The 15,644-nt window shown below is 40.8% G+C and overlaps 4 protein-coding genes and 1 long non-coding RNA gene across 14 annotated transcripts in view; 2 read left to right on the plus strand and 3 right to left on the minus strand.

The window, feature by feature from the left end:
- LOC144038069 (uncharacterized) overlaps positions 1-909 on the minus strand; it is a 110,920-nt gene extending 110,011 nt beyond the window's left edge. For all 6 annotated transcript variants that reach the window (XR_013289139.1, XR_013289140.1, XR_013289141.1 and 3 more), the window contains exon 1: positions 654-909. This is a non-coding gene — a long non-coding RNA (uncharacterized LOC144038069). The remainder of the gene's footprint in view (positions 1-653) is intronic.
- A 788-nt stretch (positions 910-1,697) lies between these two features.
- On the minus strand, positions 1,698-4,632 carry LOC144038064 (non-selective voltage-gated ion channel VDAC2-like). 2 transcript variants are annotated; one of them, XM_077550185.1, is made up of 9 exons: positions 4,484-4,632; positions 3,831-3,905; positions 3,706-3,755; positions 3,315-3,467; positions 3,184-3,236; positions 2,880-3,107; positions 2,575-2,725; positions 2,353-2,410; positions 1,698-2,262 (listed from the first exon to the last, which is right to left on the minus strand). In XM_077550185.1, exons 2-9 carry the CDS (start codon positions 3,895-3,897, stop codon positions 2,171-2,173), a joined length of 852 nt encoding a protein of 283 aa, XP_077406311.1. In that variant the 5' UTR covers positions 3,898-3,905; positions 4,484-4,632; the 3' UTR covers positions 1,698-2,170. The 2 variants fall into 2 exon arrangements, with proteins under 2 accessions (XP_077406311.1, XP_077406312.1); XM_077550186.1 differs by having other exon boundaries at positions 3,831-3,902; positions 4,484-4,624.
- samd8b (sterile alpha motif domain containing 8b) lies at positions 4,512-10,056 on the minus strand. Of its 3 annotated transcripts, none has more exons than XR_013289135.1 (7): positions 9,907-10,056; positions 8,651-9,200; positions 7,628-7,723; positions 7,394-7,511; positions 7,167-7,317; positions 5,980-6,361; positions 4,512-4,648 (listed from the first exon to the last, which is right to left on the minus strand). XR_013289135.1 is itself a non-coding variant. In XM_077550183.1 (6 exons), exons 2-6 carry the CDS (start codon positions 9,181-9,183, stop codon positions 6,057-6,059), a joined length of 1,203 nt encoding a protein of 400 aa, XP_077406309.1. In that variant the 5' UTR covers positions 9,184-9,200; positions 9,907-10,056; the 3' UTR covers positions 5,225-6,056. The 3 variants fall into 3 exon arrangements, 1 of the variants encoding a protein (XP_077406309.1); XR_013289136.1 differs by lacking the exon at positions 4,512-4,648 and adding an exon at positions 5,225-5,515; XM_077550183.1 differs by lacking the exon at positions 4,512-4,648 and having other exon boundaries at positions 5,225-6,361.
- Positions 10,057-10,083: 27 nt separating this feature from the next.
- On the plus strand, positions 10,084-11,916 carry LOC144038066 (dual specificity protein phosphatase 13A-like). The gene is made up of 3 exons (XM_077550190.1): positions 10,084-10,986; positions 11,107-11,324; positions 11,491-11,916. Exons 1-3 carry the CDS (start codon positions 10,724-10,726, stop codon positions 11,730-11,732), a joined length of 723 nt encoding a protein of 240 aa, XP_077406316.1. The 5' UTR covers positions 10,084-10,723; the 3' UTR covers positions 11,733-11,916.
- A 211-nt stretch (positions 11,917-12,127) lies between these two features.
- On the plus strand, positions 12,128-15,143 carry LOC144038068 (dual specificity protein phosphatase 13A-like). Of its 2 annotated transcripts, XM_077550193.1 has the most exons (3): positions 12,128-12,683; positions 12,817-13,034; positions 14,163-15,143. In XM_077550193.1, the coding sequence occupies exons 1-3, from the start codon at positions 12,556-12,558 to the stop codon at positions 14,396-14,398; spliced, it is 582 nt and encodes a 193-aa protein (XP_077406319.1). In that variant the 5' UTR covers positions 12,128-12,555; the 3' UTR covers positions 14,399-15,143. The 2 variants fall into 2 exon arrangements, 1 of the variants encoding a protein (XP_077406319.1); XR_013289137.1 differs by lacking the exon at positions 14,163-15,143 and having other exon boundaries at positions 12,538-12,683; positions 12,755-13,658.
- The last annotated feature ends 501 nt before the right edge of the window (positions 15,144-15,644 follow it).

Here is a 15,644-nt window from a genome sequence, read left to right on the forward strand (position 1 = left end):
TTGTTTCAAAATCACCGGTGGAAGAGAATCTTCATGTTGTTCCCACATTAGTCTCTTCGCCATGGCCAAAACTATTCTTCCCTCACAGTAATTACAAATAAAACAATATTTACAAAAGTTCCATCATTCACCTAAACATTCCAACGTATTGTAACGTTGTTGAAATAATCAGGCCAAGTATGGAGCTAACAACGGTTTTCAAGAACATAACAGCAGGCTGAACGACCACCCCCAAAGACTGACACAGTATATAAATACAAATAAATTGAGCCTGCAATTCAAATCTTAGTATCACACGACACTACCAACTTTTCGAGATCCATTCAAATCAATCAGCCTTTAAATCACAAAATCCTTTTATATACAAGGTTGTATAACATCATTCAGTAACACCAAATTGTTAACGCCTGTTCAAAAAAAAAAAAATCTTTGTATGGTGCTCAGGTTTGAGAAATCCTGGCGTGTAGCACAGTTTTCAAACTGCTAGCAAGATTTGAATGTAGCCTCAATTCAGGTTTGGCGCCCACAAAAACGTCCCCAGCATTGCAGCGTGACTTATTCATAATGGAGTATCGACGAACACAACATGCTACCAGTTTGATAGTGTGTGTTGTTTTTTATGTACAATAATAATACAAAACTTAACCACTCACCATCAACCACTCGACGGGAACTGTGACGTCGACGTTTGGTTTCAGACGCCGACATTGACGTCACCGACCCTCATTTCTCTTCATATGAAGCATTCACATTTTTAAACTTGTGTTGCTAACCGGAATGAAATAACCGACCAAGAAAGTAAAATATACTGTAGTCTCCTTTACGAGAGCGTGTTGTTGTGGGTCTCTCCCTGGCCGGAAAGGCTCCGTGGGCGTCAGGTGCGCTTGTCAGGTGATCCAAATGATTGACACGCCCTCAGTCTCTGATTGGCTACTTTTTTTTTGGCACACCGGAACATTAAATTAGAGGCATAAAACGTGGCCAGAGGGGAGCTGATTTTTCAAAAGATACATTTGAATATTCTACTCCCATTTCATACATGACAAAAGTTTTTAGACCGCAAACTAATTTTAATTTAGGAAAATAATGTAATTCAAATTTAGGGAGTGATTATGTCGTGTACCACTAGAGGGGGTAGTACACTTAACACATTTCTAAAGCTCCAGGTCATGTTTTCTTTTTTTATATTCACACAAACAAACATGGTCTCCTAGGCGGGGAAGCGAACCCACGCAAACCTACATCGTAGACAAGTGACGGTACCACTCCGCCACCTGGAGCACAATACTGCTCAAAGTGGTAAGGCGCTGTTTTTTTTGTGTCTAAGGGTTTATTTCCCCGTTGGTGAGACTACCAGGCTTTTGTCACAATTTTAATGGAAAGCAGACGTGCAAACGGAGAAAATATTTGAGCTTTGTTGCTCATTCATTGTACAGTACACTGTGGCCATCCCAAAATTTTCCCAACTTATCTTTCAAAAGAAAAGTGTGGTGTTGATCGGAATGACTAATTAAGGCATAACATTTAGGTAAGGGAAGACCAATATTTGAGGAAATACATTATTTTATGTGCAACTTGAATAGGATTTTTTAAAATGTGTTTTATAGAGCAAATTACAAAAGGCAACGAAAACATGGGATTTTTTTTTTTTTTTAACGCATTTCCATGTTAAGAAAAAACATGTCACCACACAGACATTGTACAACAAAAGAAGAAGAGCTTTAATTGATAAAGGTCGTCTGGTGTGCAAAATAACAGCTCTGGTGTACATTCTACATCTCACATCGCTTGGATTGTCAACAGAGAATCGAATGGAGAAGATTGTTTCCTACTTAAAGCAATTGTGTTTGACAGCAAGGGTTCCAAATTTGTGAATCATGGCCCCCACATTGCTCCCCAATTTTTTTTTTAATTAGGTCACCATATATTGTTTTGTTGATGATCACACAGGCATGTTTTTTTTTTTTAGTTAGTTTGTTTTTCTTGACGGATCTGAGTAGGTTTGGGAGGTCGTTTCTGACTGGAGCTTCATTATAGATTCATTGTGACTTACAAGTGAGAGGAGACTAGGAGGTGACATTTCAGCGGTGCTCGACAATAGAGGGGGATACACTCCCCCCCCCCCCATTATTTCATATGGTTAAAATAATTCTCCCTCCAAATGGGTCCCTCATGCCTCCAACTCCAGCCCCAGGCCCAGTTTGTGACCGCCGGCGTTGATGTTTTTCCCGTCCATAAGTGCGGACAGGACCAGTTTCATACCTGCAACCATTAAATATTGTAAGACTCATGTGGGAGTTAAAAAGGTGGTCATAAAAGATAAAAAAAAAAGTTATCAAAGAATGTTCTCACCGGGCCGAAGAGTCTGACTGTATCCGATTCCGACCAAGCTGGCGTTGTTCACCTTGGCCTGGACGAAGATCGTTAGCAAAGGTGATCATATTGAAATGAACAATTCAAAACAAAAGATATCATTGTTAATCAAAATCTTAATGATGAACATACTCAAGTATATATATATATATATATATATGTATAAACAACAATTGGATCTAGTAATGCAAAGATCCTCACGGATATGGAGGCACTGGAGTCCATCTGGTATTTGGCGGCGATCCCAAAGCGAGTTCCGTTGCTGCCCGCCGCCCACGCCAAATTGACGGCCGTCTCCAGTTGCTCGTTCACCTTCTGGTAAATGGAGCCCGCAAATTCACATCCGTTGTTTCTGGAAGAAGAAGAAGAAGAAAAAAAATACACCTTTCGATTGGTTTCATCCGACTCCCAGCTGTTGACAGCTACCGCTGGTGTCCCCCAGGGCTCTGTCCTGGAGCCACTCCTCTTCATCACATCTCCCACTTTTACAACAGGAAGGTGCGTACACGCTTGTATGTAGCTGGAAGTCTCCCGTCTTGTAACCTACGGCGAAGTTACTCTGGAGCATCCTGGACTTGGCCGTGTCGAAGCTCATCTGGTAGCCGGCCAGCCAGCCTTCGTAGCCGGCCACCGCCGCGCCGTGGAGGGTGGGACCGGCGAAGTCCAGGTCCACGTCCACGCCGCCGTGCAGGTACTCCCGCTTGTAGGCCGTCTTGATCTTGCCACTCTTCTTGCTGCGGGAAATACGACTTTCATTTTCCACTATGTATGCGCAAAGTCTTCAAAGCGCTTCACTTGGTTGTTACATACCCACTGTTTGGTGAAAAGGTGGTGTCAAAATTCAGTTTCAGGCCTTTGGTGATCTAAACAAGAGGATTCTTGCGTTATTGCGAAGTCAACTCGGCAATTTTCCGCCTTGAAAGGAAGTATCCGATTTGTACCTGGTCCTCAATGCAGATTTCTGTGCCGAGCGTGTTCTCGGTGGTCCACTTCTCGGTAAAGGTCAGTCCATATTCAGCCCACTTGTACTTGGTCTCCAGACTTCCCGTCACCTTACTGGTGTCCACGTTGGACGAACCGCATGTTTTGAACTCCTAACATGGACGCATTTTAATGTCAGTCCACATGATTCCTATCCATTAATTTCATATCAGCCATATTTATTCTGATAGTGGCCTTAAATCGAGTGAGCATTATTAGAGGAAATAGTATTTATGCAATAATTTAGCAAAAGCTAAATTGGTTTGTTTTGCATTTTCTCTTTAAATCTAAAATCTGCCAAAATATATACATTTACTTTGTCTTCCAATTCCAGTAAAACCTTCTACTCACCACTCCACTTGATGACTTTGTCTTGACGTCGAGCTTAACCAGTCCAAACCCTGCAGGCACGACGACAATGCTATTTATTAAGTGGGTTTCAACGAAATATACAAACATGAAAAACTTTTCATTACCATATCCCTTGTTGAAGATGTCCTTTGCTGACTTTCCCAAATCTGCATAGGCTGGAGGGACTGCCATTGTGCCTGCTAGGGAGGAAAAAAATGCTTCTATGATTGTTTGGTACCTTGAGGAATAAATCCCAGAAGGTAAACAAAATAAAATGCTAAAAACAGCACTTGTTGAAATTCTGTCGTCTCATTTTCATGAATCAATTGGCCACACTTGTTTCATTGCGTTCAGTTCAGTGATTTTAATTGACTAACAATTTCTTAACTTTTAGTGGAATACATTTCAGTGTTATCAATGTTTGGGTACAGTGTTTTCCAACGTTAATAATGTACATGATGTTAAAGTGTGTTTCAATCATATCAAATGTACTTTTTTTTTCTCTTTAGGAATAAAATCTGTCCATTTTTTCTTAACACATAGGCCTCCTAGATAGTGAAGGTTAATAATGGTTATGTTGGTGGTATTTAAACTTTGTGTTTAAAAATAAAAAAAGAAGTAGTTCAGAACTGGTTTAGTTGGAAGTTGTGCAGTAGAAGGGAGGCTAGCTATGGGCGTTTTCTAGCTAGTAAATAGGACGCTCGACATTTATTTTTAACGAACTTATCAGAACATTTGGAAAGCAATAACCCGACTAATTATGAGATATTTAACTCACCGATAAATGTTTTACTGTTGACAAGGTCGCCGCAGACTTGAATTTCGAGTGGGAAAAGTGTCAAGACGCCGGTAGTTGACTGTTCAGGACGATTGTGGCTTGTGGAGGAGACACGGCTGACCTCGGCGGTTTAAGGCCCCCTAAAGCTGTCCTTAGTGTGCCTGACTAAAATTAAAAGATAACACGTTTAGAAAAGGCTATTTTCAACCACATAATTTGCTTATGTTTTCTCTGTACAACAAGTACAGCGATGAAAGGCATTTTCAGTCACAATGTTTCAAATTCAAATGCGTATTTCTCACTAATTATACACAGGCATATAGGAAGGAGTAAAAATTGCTATGGTAACGGGGTCGTCGTAACCCACCCACCCCCCCCCCCCCCCCCGCCCCCGTACGTCAACTAACGTAATGATTTTTGGAGAGGAAACTACTCAAATAACAAAAATGGCTTATCTCTGTTTGATTTCCCATTTATTGAGTTAAAAAACAACAACGATGTTCAATTTCAGCTCAGATACAAGCATTTTAAACAAATCCCATTTGACAATACAGCTTGCATGCTGTAATTGGCACATTTTGTGATGCGACTCATTTCTCTCTTGAGAATGAAAGCATTCTTGTGGACGTACTGAACGGTTCACCCTCATACATTTCCAAAAATAGGCAGCTAATGAACTAAATATTTACTTAAATTTCACATTTGATGGGTGTGCAGGATTACAAACATTAGTAAGTCATTTTTCCACAATGTCTTTTTAATATTTCAACTGTTATGTGAAAGCATGTCACACACAAAAACCACAACTTGCGCAACTGTAAACAAAAGGCTCTTGTCTGTGCATGTTGCTGCCTCAAAACAAAAAACACACAAACTTGAATAAATTAATATAGACTTTTAGAGACATCCCTTAAATAGCTAAAGGACATTGTTCTAATCTAGCGGTAATACTATGTCGGAGGGTGAGAAATCTGCGGCACATGGACCACGTATGGCTCCACCAGAACATAAGATCCGGTCCAGCGTGCAATTCTTTGAAAAACACACACACACACACAAATGCTAATGAATCATTTTCATTATTTTCTGTGCATCTACCTTTTCCCCATATTACATGAAGGACCCTGTAAAATGAATTCAGAGATTTGTTTCTAAATACATTTTACATGTAGTCATTATCAAGTGCTGTGTGTAGAATTCTGATGGGAATTTTTTTTTACCTATTGTGCAATGAGGCTGAATAAAGTGGCACATTCATATACAAATTGAATTTGTTCATGACCACGTTCACAACTCAAATCATCTTTCCCCTTTAAAATAAATGGAAATGCCATTTGTCTGTTCCAGCCTCAACCCTCAAAACTACAAAAGTCCTCTGCCCCTGTTTTTTGTTGTCGTCGTTGACTTTTCTACTCATGTCAACCTAATGCAAAGCGCAAGGTCATTGGCAAATGGAATCACACTTAAGACAAAAGACAATTTTGGCTGATTCTTACTTTCAATCAAACAAATCCCGGCGGTCAAAGGCAGGCTGTGTGAAGTCACTCCGACGGACGGACGGACGGCGCCCCCTCTATCTGATGATCAATTTGAGGACGGCGGGCCGCGAGAAGGGCCAGCAGTACTCGTTGGGCACGGGCCCGTTGACGTTGCACTCGAAGAAGGAGAACATGGGGAACCAGATGCGCGCCCGGCGGCTCTGCTGGTAAGCGCGCGTGTTGGCCAGCGTGTGGTAGTAGAGGAAGAGGCGCGTGGTGATGTAGAAGGCGATGAAGACGTCGATGGAGTAGTGCTCGTGCGCCGCCAGGATGAAGAAGATGCCAAACAGGTTGAGCACCCACGACAGCGTGTGGATGAAGTGCCAGCTGCGCGGCGTATCTGCCCAAAACACACCACTTCGCCTTTAGACTCAACAGCAACGCTACGCTAAATTAGCACAAAATATACATTACATTACATTAAAAACATATATAATGTTTTATTTATTTATTTATATATATATATATATATATATATATATATATATATATATATATGTATACACACACACACACACACACATATATATATATATATATATACACACACCTAAGGGTTCTACTTAACTAATATTTTTAAAAACATATGTTTTTAATATATATATATATATATATATATATATATATATATATATATATATATACACACACACATTAAAAACATATATATAATGTTTTTAATATATATATATATATATATATATATATATATATATATATATATATATATATACACACACTCAAAACATTAAGCATAAAGTAAAATAAAAAAAATGCATAAAAATATACAACTTTAGACCCAAAAAAATATTAAGACACATAAAATATGTTAAAATTAAAATATATTTAAAAAATATATAATAGAAAAATACCCACATTGGACAAAAAATATATACAAATACAAACAATAAAAACAAAACAAAAATTATTCAATAATAAAAAAATAATAATCCTAATCAGATTTTTAACATTTAACATTTCTGAGAACATATCTAGCATCATTCAAAAATAAATAAATAAAAACCTTTTTATAAATTGTATGTACTGTAGCAGCTAAAATGACTACAGCAAGTTGTTGTCATTTGAAATGTTTATGTCTGTCGACTCCATATTTATTAGAATTGTGGCGAAGGTGCGCGACTCACATTCGGTGACAAAGAAGTTGAGCAAGGTGATGACGACGGTGTGCCCGCTGAACATGTAGTCGCCGCACGTGTGCACGCCCGTCAGCGTCATGCCGAAGCCGCTCCAGATGGCCGCGGCCCGCCGCAACTTGGCCCACATGTCGCCGTAGATCTGCAACAACATTCATGTTACTGCAGCTTACCGAGCCGTTGCCCGGCGCCTCCAGACGACGCGTTGTCAACGTTACCTTTCCGGAGCACTGCAGGTGTTGCCCCGGCACAGACAGCGAGGTGACGAACATGGTGATGCAGCGCAACATGAACACCGTCCCCATCAGGCTGCACATGCGCCGGAGGAGAATGGACCTGAAGGATGCAAGAGAACGGATGTGCAAGTCGCGTCTTGCAAGCGGCGGCCCGGCCTTGTGAACGTGTGCTCGTTCATTCTGAAACTTTTATGCGTCGGCGTTGGTCAAATGTACCGATGTTTGTGCAGCAGTAGAACCAGCAGCCAGATGATACACAGGATCACGCCACACGCCTCGGCCATGGCGAAGGCCCACGGGATTCGAGGCACACTGTGGACAAAACAAAAGCATGTCTCGCACCGTCTCGCTGTTTTGTATAAACAAGGTCGTCACGGAATGAAAGGACCTGCCATTTTTTGTTGTCCAAAATTTGAATAGACGCCTTCTTAAAATAATCGCCAAAGTCATTTTTTCTGATTTTTCAGGAAACACAAAAAAATGGAACCATTTGCATTATGAGGAGATGATTTAGGCAAAAAAAATTTTTTTTGAAGAAAAAAAAAAAAGACAGGCAATTATTTTAAAACGGTGATGATATGTAAACGAAATTTCACAGAACCATACAACTTCATCTTAAAAATGTCTGCTAGCTTAATGCTAACAGATAATGCAAGACAGGCTAAGAAAATTGGCATCGATATTTCAGTACTTGTAAACCCTTCAAAATAGAGTTAACCTTTTCTTGAAAAAATGTCTTATCTGAAAAAAGGTCAAAAAAGAGCTGATATTTAAACGCAAACAGGCAACACAATGTCCATTGAACTGAAGTAAAAAAAAAAAAAAAATCATTTAATGGACAATTAAAACGAATGAAATAACATTAAAATTTCTGTCAACGAAATAAAACATGAAAGGTTGAAAGAACTACATTTTATGTATATGTCAAGCTGCAATTAAAATAAAAATGTTCCTTTGCTTTTGTCTATTTACTTTGTTTCTTTATTTTGGTATGAGAATTGTTACTTTACTACACAATAGTTTGTGTCTTATTTTTTTAAATCTTGCACTTGACAAATAATCCATGATATTCTTTAAAAAAAAATCTATAACTAATACTAACACCAAATACGTACTACATTAAAAGCAAGTTCTCACAAAAATAGAAACCAACAAAGGTGCTCTAAAAACTAATGAAAAATGGGGGTAAAAAACAACAATATAAAAAGGAACTCTAGCTAACTGCTCCAAGAACCCGACCTGTCCAGGAAGATGTCGGGGAGGGGCGGGTAGGTGGCCATGTCGGGGACCCTCTCGTGCACGATGACCATGACGAAAGACGTGAAGCCGAAGACGAAGACCACGTAGACGGAGCTCAGCACCGTCTTCCAGCACTCGGGGTCCAGCCGCCGCGTCTGCTGCTTGTACTTGCCGTTGGTGTACTTGTGGTACTCCTCGTCGGCGCCGTCGCAGGCCCGCGCCGCCTCGCCGTTGCACAACCAGTCACCCGAGCCGGTGGGCGAGTGGCCGTCGAAGGGCAGGCCCAGCTCCTCCAGCGCGTCCAGGTTCTGCTTCTGAAGCTTGCGGATGGACGCCATGAGGCGCTTGATGTCGCCGAGCACCTTGAGCTCCAGCGGCGGCGAGCGCAGGTCGTACTCGCTGAGGGCCAGCAGGCTGCTGCCGTCCAGCCGGTGCTTGTCGCACAGCAGGTCCACATAGTCGCAGAAGCCCTCGTCCTTCAGCCACTTGGCCACGTGCTTGGGCTTCCAGAGGCGGACGCTCGGCGGGGTCATTTCGCAAGCGGGAAATGCTGGGGAAGAGATATCACGCCAGATATGAGCAACAAATCAGCTGATTTTCACGCTCTGTTGTAAAGTGAAATACTTATTCTAAACTATCTACTGAGTGTTCATTGGTGAGGTTGTTTGTTTTCTTCTCGTACTTGATTTTACTGTGAAGTGATTTGTCAGATTTTTATTGTAAAGTGCATTAGATGCATGCACCAATGGTGCCTGATTGATTGATTGCTTTAGGCCTTTTTGAAACACACCAAGTACTTCGACTTATTGCCACTTGCAGATTGATTAATGATGTGCCGTTCTGTATTGGTTCCAATATCTGATTTGAGTAAATTAGTTCAGCTCTTATTGAAAACACATACGTAAGACGGCGACTACAACTATTGATAATATTACTGTGCTGATTTAGTAGGCCTACTGCACTCCCCGATCAAAACATATTCCTATTCTTTTTTAGACTGCGTTCTATTATTGAACGTTGGGTTATCACGACATGTTAGCATCCAAATGACACATTCCACACATTTAAGGTCTTAATCTTAATGACACGAACAAGTCGGAGGAATGCCAAAAGGAACATTTGGCAAACGAGTGCAACGCCGGAGGCTTAAAAAAAAAAAAAAAAAAAAAGGAACGCCAGTTTTGCATTTTGAAACGAGGGTTAGCATGACGGCTGCTAAGCGTCGTTAGCTCGCCTTTTGGGGCTCACTCACTCACCCGGGCTGAGCTCAACACAAGGACGCCGACCGGCGGCACGTTTGAGTTCCGAAGGTCGGCCAAGTGGAAGGTTCACCACGCGAGCAATTCATATTATCAGCCGTGTCGTTTTTACTAACAATATCATCGCGGCGCTTGTGGCGGGCAACCATGTCGCGCTGCTTGGCGTCCTGCTCACGTGACGTCACACGGGAGCTAATGTCCACAATAGAAGCGCAAGCGAAAATGACAGTCGACACATGATTTTATTATTTACACGTCAAAATACTTTCTTTTTTTTTTTTGAAGGGGAACATTATCACCTAAACATCGTTTACATATGAGGGTAGGCTACGTATGTAACTAAAGTCGCTAAGAATAACTATTGCAGAATATGGTAATTAGCACTTGTGACATCATGAAAGTTGAACGAGCTAAGGAAAAAAAAACATTTCATAAACAACACTACTATAACTATGCTACTATTTTCTAGTCTAGTGTATTGGTGATATTTGAGTGTTGCTTTAGGGCCTAAATCACTACTTCTATACTACTAGCTGCTTTTTTTGGAGACGTTTAACTTGAAACACTACGAGGACTATGCTACCGACCGCTCATTGCGACATGAACACTGCTTGAAATGCTACTTTCACTAACTTTATATCGGTAACATGTCATGACATCTGATACCAGCTGTTGATTGATGACAATAGTACTGCTTGAAACACTTTTGCTATGCAACAAAACAATCTACAGTCACCGTATGTTGTGTTTTCCAGGTTAAAAATATCAATTAATACGATCATTTCGATCTTGCTTGTGCTTCTTCATTAACGTAATGCATCTAAAGCAAGTAAGAATCCGCGCTGAAATCCTTGCCAGTGTTGTAATATTAGATGCCTTGCAGCTGTCATTGCCGGTTAAAGTGCTGTCAAAACATTATTCACAAGCGAAGGCAGTACTGCAATATTTTGTATTTGCAATGGAGGAGAGCTCACGCAGGACTCCATCTGTCAAAGAGCTGAACAACATTTTGTTTGGAGGAAAACGTTTTGGGAACCACGTGGATGAGGTTTGGCCCCGCCTCTTCATTGGGGATGCGTGAGTACGGCTGCAAACGCTACTCCGGTTATGCTATTGGCTGCTCATCGGTAACAGTGTCGCTTTCAACCTTATCGAACCATGAAAACTACTATGGCTATGCTACCACCCTTCCCACAGGTCAGTGGCTAACGATCGCTACGTCCTGTGGAAGCTGGGCATCACTCACGTGGTGAACGCGGCCCACGGCAGTAAGTGCTGCCAAGGCGGTCGCCACTTCTACGGGCCAGCGGTGGATTATTACGCCGTGCCCGCCGCCGACTCGCCGACCTTTGACCTGTCGCCTTACTTCCTGCCGTGCGCCCGCTACATCGACAACGCTCTCAACACCACTGACGGTACGTTGATATTCCGATGATAGTTAACTACATCTGTCTGGAACGGATTAATGGCGTTTACATTCATTTCAATAGGAAAATATGATTTGAGTTGTGATCATGTTAAGATAGCCACAGTATTAGTCATTTCATTTTGTGTCTTCTAATTGGGATTGTTGATGTTCAGCTAGTGTTTTGGTCCACTGCGCGGTGGGCGTGAGCCGCTCGGCGTCGCTGGTGCTGGCGTACCTAATGATCCGTCACGGCCTCAGCCTGCTGGAGGCGGTCCGCAAAGTCAAACACCGCCGCTGGATCTTCCCCAACGTCGGATTCCTCAAGCAGCTGCGAGCCTTGGACGACCAACTCGCGCGGGAAACACCACCACATCGTCCACTGCAGGAAAGCATGCCGGAAATTCCATTCCGTTGACAATTTACGTCTCTTTCCAATATTCCCGTGGTGTGAAATAATATAAGCAAAAATAATAAGAAAGTGGTCAAATAAGCAACAATTCATTCGTTAACGTAAATAACTAAAGTAATGTTCATATTTAAAAATAATAATAATACAGTGACAACACATTACATTGTACCCATCTTGTAGCGAAGTGTCAATAAAAAAAAAATTGTCAACATGAATAACTTAAGTATGAAATAATAATAGAAAATACATTTTAAATGATTTGTTAACAGACCAAAAATAAATGCACAATTTCACAAAATTACACAAATTAATAGAAATAACTATATGAACAATGCAATTTATTCAGCAGCAAAAAAATAAATAAATAAAATACAAATAAAATAAATATCAAGAATAAAGACAAAAAGAATACTAAATTGTTTTCAGCAATAACAAATATAAAACGGTAGTATACTCATACATATTATTCATCCATAAAAATAAAATTGCAATTATTCAAAACAACCAACATTCAAAATAATACAAATTCAAATAAATCAATTCAATTATAAAATGAACAATAAAAAAACAATACAAAAACGCAATTGTGAGCTGATCCAGCAGAGGGTGCTGTCGCGTCATCCCCACCGTTACAAAATGGCAGCGCGACTGTCAGTTTTAAGCGCCACTCTGCCGACATCGGAGTCAAAACAGCTGCTGGGACCAATCAAAAGCAGCGAGCGGGCGGGACTGGGAGCGGACGTGAAGTCCACCTGCCGTAGACAGCAAGTGGCAGGAAGGAAGCGAACGCTCTCGCCCGCCCGCCCGCCAAGCAGGATTTGGCGGCAAAATGCAGAGCGGTCAAGGCAAGCGCAAAGAATACGTGACTGTCAAAGACCTGCAGAACATTCTGGATTCGTGCAAACTGCGCCTGAGCCACATCGATGAAGTCTGGCCCAACATTTACATCGGGAACATGTGAGTAGCAACATTCACTCAAACGCCGCTAATAGGACTGTGCTAGCTGCTGTTCATTGGTAACACGGTAGACATCTGAGCATGACTTTGGCGCTCAGAGTGAAAGCCGCCAACTATGCTCCGGCCGTGTCAGGACGGCGGCGCACACCAAGCCGGCGCTGCTGGCGCTCGGCATCACGCACGTGCTCAACGCGGCGCACGCCAAGCCGGGCAGCGTCGGCAACCAGTCTTTCTACGGCGACGACTTCCGCTACTGCGGCATCCCCGCCGACGACTCCGCCCACTTCGACCTGGACGTCTACTTCAGACCCGCCGCCGACTTCATTCACGAGGGGCTCAAGTCGCCGCGCGGTGAGAACAGACGAATAACGAAAACGCAGCAACAACGACAACACAAAAATACATTCGAATGTCAATTTTGCTTAGGAAATTATTAAAACATGCAACTATTGTTCAGTCTCAATTTTAAGTGAATACCCAAATCACAAAACATGCCAGAAATATAAAAAAAGAATGCAAAATATCATGTCAACATTAAATACCCAAATACAAAAATACTCTACAATTAATACTACCAATAGTACTCAGTTATCCCTATTTTAAACCTAGGCTAAATTACCTAAATATTGATCCAAAATTATGTAATTTACCAACTAATAATAATAATAATTATTATTATTATTATTGTAAATGGACAATAAAAAAATCTATGTTTTCATACTCTTGTTAGCAAAAGTGGAAAAAATTGTTAAAACAATAGAAATGGTTCAAATGAATTTTTGACGTTTGTAGCCGTCAAAGGCAGTGAATGAATAAAAAAAAAAAAAAGATTATTAAAAAACTTTTCATCGTAATTAATCGCTTTTCACGAGTTAACTCACGATTAATCACAAATTTTATATTTGTTCTAAATGTACAATAAAAAAAAAATCTAGGTTTTCATACTCGTTGACAAAAGTGGATTTTTTTTTTAAACTAATAGAAATCATTTAAATGAATTTTTCATAGCCGTCAATGGCAGTGAATGAGTTAATATAAAAAAAAAATAAAAAAAAAATGCAAGTATTATCCAAATATCATTTGCGAATTATAATTTATGTGTGAATGGCAAAACACTAAAAATATTGTAAACTTCATGTGGAAATGTTGAACGAGAAATTGTATTGTGAAATTTTGGCAACACATTTTGAGAATATGATGAAGTCGGCATGTTTTGAATCTGTGAGAAAAATGTAAAAGCATAAGTACATAAAAATTTACAGCATGATGCCAAATTTTGGTTTATAACAACATATATATGAATACTGCCCCTTAAAAAAACAAAAAAAAGATAAAATATGAAAATAGCAATAAATGCCTTCGCTTTTGTCATGGCGACAAAGCAAGGCTAAGCAGGAAGAAAGCGTCCGTGGATACGATGCTGAATCCTCGGCCTTGAACAATCGCACCCCCCCCCCCCCCCCCCCCGTCTCACCTCAGGCAAAGTTCTGGTGCACTGCATGATGGGAATGAGTCGCTCGTCGGCGCTGGTGCTGGCCTACCTGATGATCTACCGCCGCCTCAGCCTGGAGGAGGCCCTGCGGCGGCTGGTGCGAAAGCGCGCCATCTACCCCAACAGGAACTTCCTGGCCCTGCTTCTGGACCTGGACCTGGACCTGCGCCTGCAGCGCAACCGCCGCCGCCGCCGCCGTGACCGCTGCTGCCTCATCCTGTGAGCAGTTGAGCAACGTTTGCAAACGGCAACATGCGCGCATGAAGGCATTTTCTATTTTTGTTTTTTTGTTTTGTTTGAGCTATAAAAACTTTTGCAATACAGATTTACCATGCGGTGTAAAAAAAAAAAAAAAAATGAACGCCTCCCTCGCTTAAACAGATGTCTGTAATTATGGGATGGAAACGCACTGAAGCCGAGATGATATGACGCACACTTGTTGCCATGTTGTCACTTTACAGAATTGGACCAACTGCTCATCATGTTAACTCTTTGACTGCCAGACGTTTTCAGAAACGGGTTGTCCCCAGTGCCAGCCGATTTTAAGCATTTTGACTGATCTTTCAAGGTCCATAGAAAATTATGTGTTTGGACTATGGAAACACACATACTACCAAATGAAAGATTGGACTCTCATCTTTCATCAGAAAAAAAAGTTTGTTTCTACCTTATTCCGTTCTTCAGTAATCAACAATAGAAAATGGTTAGTTTCACCTCTGTTTTGAAACAAACGTCTTTTAACGTCTTTGGCACTCCTCCATAGGATTTTACTAAACGTTATTTAACGTTTTTGGCAGTCAAAGAGATAATAAATAGACATTTTTATTTACTTGCCTGCATTGGACTTTGGAATGTCAATCAAACTTTGTTTTTGTGTGCAAGTAATGCACTGCAGAATTTTTGTAAGTCCAGCAAACATTTGTGGCGTGCAACCTGAGCCAATACATTGAGTAGAATTGACAATTCAACTGTGTCCGTCTCTTATGAATTTCTTCTTCTCTTTTTGCCTTCAAATTCAAATTTGTGCGTTTACATCGGTAGGACGCGCTCACATTTTAGGGTACGCCTTTTGAAGGTCACTTTCATCTCAAGGCAAGAACCTGAAAACATAGTTAAAAACAAGCCTCAAATAACTAATTAAATGATAGAAATGAAATGTAAAAATTTATTTTTAAAAATTTGAAAAAAATATATTAAGAAAGTCAATTTTTTTTTAATCGGAGGAAAAAAATACTAGCAAATGAAATGCTAACATTTCATTGGAAATTGATGCTACTGCATATGAAGTATTATGGAAAAACTAAAGAAAGGAAAAATGGACAAACCATGCTTTTGTTCCTCACTTTTAGTACAATTTGTCTGGTGTGAACACGTCGTCAGCTCGCTGGAGTCCCACCCTGTCTTTGTGTGTCTGTGTGTGTGTGCGTGCGTGCTGCCGCTGGCCGCGCTAACCTTTAAGGAAGATGACG

The sequence above is a fragment of the Vanacampus margaritifer genome, chromosome 18, assembly GCF_051991255.1.
Source record: "Vanacampus margaritifer isolate UIUO_Vmar chromosome 18, RoL_Vmar_1.0, whole genome shotgun sequence".
Taxonomy (NCBI): Eukaryota; Metazoa; Chordata; class Actinopteri; order Syngnathiformes; family Syngnathidae; genus Vanacampus; species Vanacampus margaritifer.

Bases quoted from the DNA above. Each gene is read 5' to 3' on its own strand.
- LOC144038066 (XM_077550190.1), top strand. From the start codon at position 10,724: ATGCATCTAAAGCAAGTAAGAATCCGCGCTGAAATCCTTGCCAGTGTT. The intron at 10,987-11,106 runs GTGAGTACGGCT...CCCTTCCCACAG, and splicing joins CGCCTCTTCATTGGGGATGC to GTCAGTGGCTAACGATCGCT. The intron at 11,325-11,490 runs GTACGTTGATAT...GTTGATGTTCAG, and splicing joins CGCTCTCAACACCACTGACG to CTAGTGTTTTGGTCCACTGC.
- LOC144038068 (XM_077550193.1), top strand. From the start codon at position 12,556: ATGCAGAGCGGTCAAGGCAAGCGCAAAGAATACGTGACTGTCAAAGAC. The intron at 12,684-12,816 runs GTGAGTAGCAAC...CGGCCGTGTCAG, and splicing joins AACATTTACATCGGGAACAT to GACGGCGGCGCACACCAAGC. The intron at 13,035-14,162 runs GTGAGAACAGAC...GTCTCACCTCAG, and splicing joins GGGGCTCAAGTCGCCGCGCG to GCAAAGTTCTGGTGCACTGC.
- LOC144038064 (XM_077550185.1), bottom strand. From the start codon at position 3,897: ATGGCAGTCCCTCCAGCCTATGCAGATTTGGGAAAGTCAGCAAAGGAC. The intron at 3,468-3,705 runs GTGAGTAGAAGG...CGTCCATGTTAG, and splicing joins CAAAGTCATCAAGTGGAGTG to GAGTTCAAAACATGCGGTTC. The intron at 2,411-2,574 runs GTGAGGATCTTT...ATCTTCGTCCAG, and splicing joins ACTCCAGTGCCTCCATATCC to GCCAAGGTGAACAACGCCAG.
- samd8b (XM_077550183.1), bottom strand. From the start codon at position 9,183: ATGACCCCGCCGAGCGTCCGCCTCTGGAAGCCCAAGCACGTGGCCAAG. The intron at 7,512-7,627 runs GTACATTTGACC...TGCATCCTTCAG, and splicing joins CTACTGCTGCACAAACATCG to GTCCATTCTCCTCCGGCGCA. The intron at 7,318-7,393 runs GTAACGTTGACA...ATGTTGTTGCAG, and splicing joins ACCTGCAGTGCTCCGGAAAG to ATCTACGGCGACATGTGGGC.